The 10,810-nt window shown below is 44.5% G+C and overlaps 1 protein-coding gene across 1 annotated transcript in view; it reads right to left on the reverse strand.

The window, feature by feature from the left end:
• ppfia4 (PTPRF interacting protein alpha 4) overlaps positions 1 to 6,714 on the reverse strand; it is a gene marked incomplete at both ends in the record, with an annotated part of 154,502 nt that extends 147,788 nt beyond the window's left edge. Inside the window, one exon of the mRNA XM_084062312.1 lies at positions 6,385 to 6,714. Coding sequence (XP_083918438.1) covers positions 6,385 to 6,714 — 330 coding nt within the window. The remainder of the gene's footprint in view (positions 1 to 6,384) is intronic.
• Between the last annotated feature and the right edge of the window lie 4,096 nt (positions 6,715 to 10,810).

Genomic DNA, 10,810 nt, shown 5'->3' on the forward strand with positions numbered 1-10,810 from the left:
CATTTGTTTTGTTTTTGTCGCATTCCTAAGCCAATAATTTGATTACCGGCGGAAAGATGCTTAATGTATCCGGTAGGAGACACAAAGTTGACTCTTTGTGTCTCCTATCGGAAATACACCCGGTCATCAAATTATTGTCTTAGGAATGCCACAAAAACGAAAAAGAATCCATGAATTCAAGGCTTCATGGGGTGTGTAATTGATAGAAAATAAGTACTTTTTGGGTGAAATACTCCTTTAAAAAAATAGCAGATGTACAAGCTCGCAGCGTGACACGAAGTGACGCGCTGCGAGCTTGTATATCTGTTATTTTTGAGAGCCACTGTTTTAAACCAATGTTCTAAATCACAAGAGTTTTCTGAAAAACTCATGTTGCTACAGTATATATATAGCTAAAATCTAAAATGACACACAGATGCTTTCCCAAACGTTTTGTCTGAATGGGTTTTGAATTAAACCAAAATGGTAGAAAATCTTGTCAAGCGGAAATGGGCGTGGCCTGTGTGTGTGGTGGAGTGGCGCCATGATCCAAGAAATCCAGAGGGATCAGATATTTTTGATTGTATATGACTTACTACGGTCCAAACATAAGCCTCAAAATGTATACTTCCTTTTGGCGTACTGGGAGTGTAGCGTGCAAAGTGTCACGCCGATTGCTCCAACAGTGTCCTAGAGATCCCACTGAGCATTTTTGGGGCTATTAGTCATCTAAAATACGTCTAAGGGCTAGTGTAAAACGGGGTTATAATTGGTCTAACAGTGACATTTTTTTAGACATCTATTCTTAGCCTAGATGTTGATTAGCTGTTTTTTAAGCGTCTATTTATAGACCGTCTATATTATAGCCGTTGAAATGACGTCTATAATATAGACGTCTATATATAGACGCTTAAAAAACAGCTAATCAACGTCTAAGCTAAGCCTAGACGTCTAAAAAACGTTCACTGTTAGACCAATTATAACCCTGTTTTAGACAGAGGTCTAATAGCCGACTATGACTCACTGGGATTAGCTGTACGGATGGACGGACGGACGGACGGACGGACGGACGGACGGACGGACGGACGGACGGACAGACAGACGGACAGACGGACGGGGGCGAAAACCTTCTTCTGCCTACACATACGTCATGTCCTAGTATGAGCGAATAATAGGGGAAGGGGATCAACGTCCCGTGTTTCCCTTGTTTGACCCGTCAAAAAACCTGGATGTGCGTCTCAAAGAATATGATTATTGGCAGAGTCGTGGAGAGTTTAAAATATTTGCCGGTCCTTTTTTTATTTTTCACAAGATCGCTGGTTTTTGCAATGACCTGCACTACAATACTTCACCACTATGTTGCGCTATGACGAAATAAACCCATCGGTTTACAACTCGGACGGCGCTGATTCGACTAGCAGATCATCGGCCGGTCGGCGCGGGCACTCGCGCCTGGCGGGCGCTCGGGCGCGCCTCCTCGGCCTCAAGCTCTGCTGAGTCGGCGCGCCTCCGTCATGGACAATAACTATTATCACGTGTGCGTGTTCAGCGTTCCCCTAGCGTAGCTTCCTGGTTGCTATGTGGGGGGGAACAACAAAAGCCAGGTCCGCCTCGCATCAAAGCCCCGCCTCGCGCTTCCTCCAGAATGTCCCCAGGTCTGTGACTATAATATACACCGAAACGTATTCAAGTATCGCTAGAATAAAACATTCGATGTGAGCAGGATTACGTGTAATTTATACTTTATCGTCGTACGATGGTGTCCCACGCCAAAGATAACAGATCTACAAGAACACAATGTGGCCACCATACAAAGCGCTGTGGTCCTTTAGAAGTATAAATCGAGCTTTAAGGTAGCTCCACCGCGCCGACGTCAGCGGCGGTATAAGTGTTAGAAAGCGTCTGTTGCCTAAAATCTTGTCGAACGTTGTAGGGAAGGAAGCGTCGGACGCCGTCTGTCTTGTTGTTGAAAAAGACGTCAAAGCCACAGAGGCTATTTTTAGCACGTCTGTCGGTGTCGGCTCTCGGGTGCATTCTGCAACTTCTCTTCACACCTTCCAACCGACTGATCTAACAGACTTCATTCGACTGCCAGTCTGTAGTAAACTGTTAGTCTGTTTGGTGGAGAGCTACCTTTAGAAACAAGCATGACAGACTCTCTCTCTCTCTCTCTCTCTCTCTCTCTCTCTCTCTCTCTCTCTCTCTCTCTCTCTCTCTCTCTCTCTCTCTCTCAAACACATACACAGTGAGAGAGACATGCATGAAGCAAGCAGCCCAGGGACATGTACACTAGCAAGCGGCCATGTTTCTTTCAACAAAGTCTACGGCAGGCAGCAATGCTGTCATGATGCTCGCTCTCTCTCTCTCTCTCTCTCTCTCTCTCTCTCTCTCTCTCTCTCTGTATACGTATGAGCATTTTAAGACAGTGATATTATGAATGCCATTTTTAATCAATTTAGGCTCCAGTCAACCGTAGGCCTAAGCCTGGGTGCATGACACTGACACACAACTATAAATCATGTTTAACTCTAATCCCAACTCCTAATCCTAACCTCTAAATGTACTAATCATAAACCTAACCTTTAAATGTACTAATCCTAAACCTAACCTCTAAATGTACTAATCCTAAACCTAACCTCTAAATATACTAATCCTAAACCTAACCTCTAAATGTACTAATCCTAAACCTAACCTTTAAATGTACTAATCCTAAACCTAACCTTTAAATGTACTAATCCTAAACCTAACTTCTAAATGTACTAATCCTAAACCTAACCTCTAAATGTACTAATCCTAAACCTAACCTCTAAATGTACTAATCCTAAACCTAACCCCAACCTGAAGTTGTAACCATATCTCAAAAGAACTCTCTCACTCTCTCTCTCTCTCTCTCTCTCTCTCTCTCTCTCTCTCTCTCTCTCTCTCTCTCTCTCTTGTGCGTTTAGTTTTATGTGACATCATGTAACACATCGGTCAGAAAGCCAACACAGCCTTATGCAGCTTGGGCGTAACTGTTGTCACAGTTTGGTGAAATACAACAATCCTTACTCAGCTCTTTCTCTCTCTCTCTCTCACACACACACACACACACACACACACACACACACACACACACACACACACACACACACACACACACACACACACACACACACACACACACACACACACACACACACACACACACAGACCTGACATTGTCATAAGGAGCTCCAATTAATCTAAATAAAAATGTTAATGAGAAGAAGGCCGTTTTTTCCCCCTCAACTCACACCTCCACCATCTATAGCAGAGCAAAGCAAGAAGAAGAAGTAAGAACCACCACATTGTTCCATTCCAACAACTACAGATATCATGAACCCAGTTTTTACTTCCAGACACCGATTACGATAAAACCATAACTTGCATCTCGGTCGATACCGAGTACCGATCCGATAACAGTGTGTAATTTAAAACAAATAGCACGACCACACCTCAGCTACTGTATGACAACTTAAATGACTTTAATTGGCGCATGACGCAAGTGTCCACGCTCGCCACACACATCAGGTAATGTCATCCCTATATGACACACACACGCACACGCACACGCACACACACACACACACACACACACACACACACACACACACACACACACACACACACACACACACACACACACACACCTGTGTTTTGCCCAGGCGGACAGGGTTCTGATAGGTTAGGTTTAGACATCATTTCTGTGAGGTTATAAGGTTAGGGTTAGGCACGGTGTTTGTGAGGAATATGAATAGTTCTGTCAGCATGCCCATATATGGGTAATTGGGCATATACCGATGACATCAGGGTTCTCCATATATGGCCATTAAAGGGACAAGGATTGTCAGACACACGGATCTCCATATATGGGCTTATATCAGTCACATGGGCACGTAGGTGACGCACTTAAACATGAGGGCCTCCCTCGTAAGCGGCCCGAACTTCTAGTAAAAAAAAAAACTGTAAATGACATATCATCGTGTGATAAATAAAATGGTATCGGAATGGCATTGACAGTCACACTCGCCAATACCGATACCAGTATTTTAGGCCAGGGGTCTTCAACAGGGGGTCCGGGACCCCTAGGGGGTCCTCAGAGCTACTACAGGGGGTCCGCCAAATCTTTGTGTGATAGGATTTAGTTTTTTTTACATTAACCACTTGAACCCTAGAATTCCTTTTCTGAGGGGAACATAAGCCAAAAATAGCAGATCTACAAGCTCTCAATGCCTCGCGCTGCGAGGCGTTGAGAGCTTGTAGATCTGCTATTTTTGGCAAAAACGCTATAGGTGTAGAGGGAAAAAATAGCAGACTAAGTAAAAAAATCACACCCAGTGTGAAGTGGGCGGTGTGTGGTCATCACAACATGACTCACTTAAAAAAAACATAAACATATTTTTCCATACTGCTATTCATAGGGCTGCACATGTGTCATGTGTTTCGCTAGCCAATCACAGTCCTGAATTTGCAAAGTCACATTACAGCTAGTGGTGATGACACTAGCTGTGATGTGATTGGCTGACTTTGCAAAAGTATAGATTTGCATTGACTGTGGAAGGGTTAGGGTTGTAGACTGCGTTGTAGACTATTGGCCAATCACGGTGCAGGATTGGTCAGTGTCCAAACCTCACTTATAGGGGGCGGTTACACCGCCCCAAAAAAACCTTTAATCTGAAACACAATTTTATACAATATAGAGTAGGGGGTCCCTGCTTCATCTCTCTCTCAGCTACGGGGTCCTTGGCCTGAAAACGTCGAAGACCCCTGTTTTAGGCAGTATATCGGCAACTTTTCCGATACTGGTATATCGGCATCGAAACGACTCTAAAAGCAAGAAGACCACCAACCACATCGTTCCATTCCAGCAGCCATCATGGACCATAATAATTACACCACACCTCACAGCTCTCTGGCCTGTGTGTGTGTGTGTGTGTGTGTGTGTGTGTGTGTGTGTGTGTGTGTGTGTGTGTGTGTGTGTGTGTGTGTGTGTGTGTGTGTGTGCTGGTGAATCATCACAGGTCGTATATAATATAATATGATATAATGTACAGTCATAGAGGAGGCAACACCACCGTAATAAAACTTACTGTAATGAAAAACCCTCCCAGCGCTTTGTCACATTTTTCTTTTTGCCGATAAGAGATCCGGATCTGATCCTCTTACAGCGGGGCAGCCACTCTGGCACGCTCCAGGACGCCTAAATTACAACCACCGGCGCTTGCCAAAAAAAAAGCACAGATCTTATAAGCTAACTTTTCACATTTTTTTGGCAAAAGCGAAACTCCCAATGACAAGCAGTATATGGGCTGTTTCTCAACCAGTGACGGGCCTGGGGGAGTGGGGGACCACTAAGGGGGTTCCAAATTGAACCCTCGTGGGGTCTGTAACTCTGAGGGTAGAAATGGAACCAAATGGAACCAAATGGAACCAAATGGTCCATTTGGTTCCATTCCTACGCTCTCAGAGACAGAGTTAAGAGGAGTGTGGATTGGGTATACCCTCCAGAAAAAAGGAATTCAGCCAAATGGCGCAGATTATGCGGGGGTAATCGCATATTTTCGTGCAAACTTCCCGCATATTTCGCAACTTTCCGCATACTTCACATATTTCGCAACTTTCCACAATTTCTCCGCAATATCACATAAAAACATTCATAGCAAAATGATAGCAAAAAAAATATTTTAGCCCGAATAATCAAGGACTTTTGCCCGCATTGTTCTGGAGGGTCTAATTGGGGTCCAAAAGATACAAAAGAATTCACAACCAGTGTGAAGTGAGTGGTGCTATTTATGAGTTGTTAATTTCATCATGTGTCTCGCTAGCCAATCACAGCACGTCCTGCAGAGCTTAGCCAATCGCGTCACAGCGAAAGACACATTTTCACGACGGAAAGAAAAACTTTCGCCACGGATGGGTCCCAAACCCACTTATAGGAGCGGCTGCACCGCTCAAAAATATGGTATCAAATGGCGGGGGGGGGGGGGGGTCCTTGAAATAAATAATTATTATATTGAGAATCAGGCTGTACTCTGTCTTTATATGTCTTGATGAATTGAATACACAGACCACTCAGGGCTTTTTGTGTTATCCTCTTAGCATCATTGTATAACTGTACCTCTGTACCTTTTGCAAACTGTTACTAAAATATGCAATCAATCAATCAATCAATCAATCAATCAATCAATCAATCAATCAATCAATCAATCAATCAATCAACCCCATCCATCCCCACCCTAACCCTAACCCCCACACCACCCCCCCCATTCCCCACCCCACCGGCACAGCAGTAGCACCATCATCACCACCAGCAACAGCATCAGCACCACACAGTTCATTCGTTTCGTTCTACAGGGGTCTCGTCCCCACCCTCCTCCTCCTCCTCACCTGAGGCAGCGCGGCGTTGATCTGCCGCTGGAGTACGTCCCTCTCGTGCAGCGCCCCCTGCAGGCGGCTCTGTGACTGGATGAGCGTCTCCTGGGTCTCCCTGAGGGACTCCAGCAGCTTGTCCCTCTCGTCCAGCATGTTGACCATCAGCTGCTCGAAGTTGGCCTCCTGGTCCTGGCCGTTCTGGACCCCCCCACCACCACCACCACCAACTCCTCCGCCACCACCACCTCCTCCGCCGCCGCCCCCACCTCCCACGGAGCCCCCTCTCCCCATCGGAGGACCACCCGAGTCCCCCTCGGTGATGGTGGGCATCACCTCGCACATCATCCTGCCGCCTGCTCCTCGCTGCCTCTTCCTCTGCCTCCTTCCTCCTCCCCGCTGTGCCTCCTCCTCCGGTGGTCCTCCTCCTCCCGGTCCAAAGCTATACCGGCGTAGCGGAGCGGACTATATCTCTGTAGAGGAGGAGAGGAGAGGGAGGGGATTAGAGATGTAAAGGTTCTAGTGTAAACTAGTGATTAGAAGACGGCCTATTAGTGGCTCTATGGCTGTGGGCAGCCTCTAGCCTATAGGATGGAGCCTCAGCCTCTACAGCACACACACAGCATCAGCATCCACAACGCTACCATCACTCCACAGCATCAGCATCCACACCGCTACCATCACTCCCGCCACTATTAACGCATTGAGACCGGGAACGCTTATGTGGCATTTATTGCATTTCTTTGGCTATTCAAAAAAATAGCAGATCTACAAGCTCATAGCGCGGCACCGAGTGCCGCGCTATGAGCTTGTAGATCTGCTATTTTTATTTAGACATTTTGCTATTTAAAAAAAAAGATAGCTTGTAGATCTGCTATTTTTTGGAGATTTTGCAATTTTTGGGGGAAAATCGTGAAAATTTGTGCAGATCTTTAGTTTGAATATATATATTTTTTTTTTTTCAAGCTAACATTTGTAAAATATGTGCATCTGGATGTCCCTGGAACAAAATATAAAAAATATATATATATAAAAATAAAATGTTTAATTCTAAAAATATATTGAAAGATTTGCACAAATGTTCATGTTTAAAAATAAATAAATAGCAGATCTACAAGTTCGTAGCGCAGCACTCGGCGCTGCGCTACGAGCTTGTAGATCTGCTATATTTTTGTAGATCTTGTCTACAAAAAAAAAAAGATTTGCTATTTTTGTAGATTGCGATCTTGTATATCTGCTATTTTCTGAATAGTCCAAATACATCTTTAAAAAAATGCACACATGCAGTCAGAGGCTTTCCCGGTCTAAATGGATTAAAATAAGCTAGCGGCACCCTCTCTCTCTATCACCGTATCATCCATCCTCTCTCTCTCTCCCCTCTCTCTCTCTCCTCTCTCTCCACCTCCTGGGGCGTTGCTGCTGCTATTCTAACATCCTAGAGGAGTCCAGATCGTCTTACCTGAATCAATGGAAGGATGAGGAGGAGAGGAAGGTCGACCTCTCATCCATATTCTCTCTCTCTCTCTCTCTCTCTCTCTTCTCTCTCAGTGTCTCTCCACCTCGTGAGGAGCAGCAGTAGCAGCAGCAGTAGTAGTAGAGGAGTACCAGCAGTACCCGCCCTGGCTGTAGCAGCAGCAGCAGTAGAGGAGTATAGGAGGTGCTGATGCCTCCATGCACCTCCTCATATGTATACCGAGCCGGTGTGATTGACAGCTTCACAGATGGAGGAGGAGGAGGAGGTTGTGGAGCCTCTAAACGCAGCACTTCATCATCATCGTTGTGTATGGATTAATAGAGGCGTTTATTCTGAAGAAGCGGAGAACCGTTATTCGACCGTTAGTCCGTTAGAGCCGTTAGTGATGGTGATGATGATGATGATGGTGATGGAGGGAGAGAAATATCTTCATATCTGCATCCATCCGCCTTCCTCTCCTCTCCTATCTCCTCTCCTCTCCTCTACACATCGCCGACCAGACGTAGACGCACACACACAGACCCGCGCGCACGCACGCACGCACGCACGCACACACACACACACACACACACACACACACACACACACACACACACACACACACACACACACACACACACGGTAGCCTACACACATACACACGCGCTATATACACTCCCCCTCCTCTCTCATACACACTAGCGGCTCTGCAGCTGTCACTACTTTCTAGTGTGGAGTCCAGTGTGTGTGTGTGTGTGTGTGTGTGTGTGTGTGTGTGTGTGTGTGTGTGTGTGTGTGTGTGTGTGTGTGTGTGTGTGTGTGTGTCCACACTGTTGTGGACACACACACACACACACACACACACACACACACACACACACACACACACACACACACACACACACACACACACACACACACACACACACACACACACACACACACACACACACACACACACACACACACACACACACACACACACTCAGACCACCAGGGACCAAAAATAGGCATGATGGTGATGATGTGTGGATTTATGGAAAATAGTAGTTGCAGAGCAGCGCCCCCTGCTGGATGAAGTGGGGGATTTGGAATGGTTGGATTCTATTCTATAATGGGTGCCCCCCCCCAACACACACACACACACACACACACACACACACACACACACACACACACACACACACACACACACACACACACACACACACACACACACACACACACACTTTTCCCTGTAAAAAGTCTAAGCTTATCACCAGAAATGACCCCCCCCTCACTGTTTACTGTCAACCAAACCCTATCAAATGTGACAAAACAAGTAAACAAACAAGACAAAAGGATAAAACACTAATAATAAACTGAACAACAAAACGTAAGAGTATATTAAACTCCAGGTAAAAGCACGTAGAATATATCATATTCTATATATTATATATATATATATTATCATATATATAAAGAAATATCAATATCATAAATGTCAGCGATAGTAAGCCATGGGTCTTCAACAGGGGCTGTGTGATAGCCTAGGATATTTGTTTTCACATTAACCACTTGAACCCTAGCGTCCCTATTCTGAGAAGAACTTTGGCCAAAAATGGCAGATCTACAAGCTCACAACGCCTCGCTGTCTATCTATCTATCTATGAAATCTATGAACAAGTTTAATCTGCAACACAATTTTAATAGACTATAGTATAGGCCAGGGGTCTTCAAAAGGGGGTCCTCATAGTTACTCCAGGGGGGCCGCCAAATCTTTGTGTGATGTGATATTTTTACATTAACCACTAGCATCCCATTTCTGAGGAGAACTTTTTCCAAAAATAGCCGATCTACAAGCTCACAACGCCTCGAGGCATTGTGAGCTTGTAGATCGGCTATTTTTGGCAAAGAGGTATAGGTGTAGAGGGGAAAAAAGAGCAGACCAAGTAAAAAAAAAATAGCTTAATCTGCAGCACAATTTTACACAGAGGGGGGTCCCTGCTTCATCTCTCTCTCAGCTAGGGGGTCTTTGGCCTGAAAATGTTGAAGACCCCTGCATGGTATAGATTTTAATTGATTGATTGATTGATTGATTGAAACCCCCCTGCCTTTTTTTTTAACCCCCCCCCCCCCCCCCCCTTTTTTTTAACTCTGTACATATAGCGTTTTTATGTTGTGATGATATTGAATGTTTTGGTGATATTTTATATGTAATGTTGATTAATTGAATACCTAGGACCCCAATGGAAACAAGGCCGCAAGGACTTTTATGGTTTTCCTTTTAGACATAGTGTGTGACTGTACATGTGCTGTTTTTAAATTTATGTCTAATAAAATATTCAATCAATCAATCAATCAAACAAACCATATCACGGTAACCATTGCTCTGATCAGTGTAATATAGGACTCTATAGGACTAGATTTGAAGGCCGATCTGAAAAATGTAAATACCCTGTTTTATGCCTGATGCAGGTGTAAAAGTAAAAGTTGAATTGGCCTTTTGTGTATGAAATGTGTTATTAAACACATAAACTTGACCTGATATTAGAGCTCTTTGCCAATATAATTCAGTTTTCCCCCTAAATTGACCAGTAGGTGGCAGTAACACACTTAACAAGCCCATGCAGTACACTATTCATTTCAATGAAAGTTGCTCACAAGAGCTTGAAGCACCAAGGAGTCTCTTATTTAAGGAAAGGACGCCGGGGATGCGCCATGATGACGCTCATGGGTGGCAAACCAAGCACGGGAAATTCGATGAAATACATGACAGTGGCCCAATAGTAGTGTATATCTGTCTGTTTTCTTAAATGTCATCATGATTTGAGTGCGTGGGGATCTCATTTTAAATAAGCCTTTGTACTTTTATGAGCGATCCAGTTTAGAGGACTATGGTGAATTGTACTTCCATGTACTGTTTCCATGTCTTTCTAAATAAAGTATTCAATACATCAATCAATCAATCAATCAATCAATCAATCAATCAATCAAGTGGATGGGAGCCGG

The sequence above is a fragment of the Gymnoscopelus microlampas genome, assembly GCF_963454915.1.
Source record: "Gymnoscopelus microlampas genome assembly, chromosome: 7".
NCBI classification, from domain to species: Eukaryota; Metazoa; Chordata; class Actinopteri; order Myctophiformes; family Myctophidae; genus Gymnoscopelus; species Gymnoscopelus microlampas.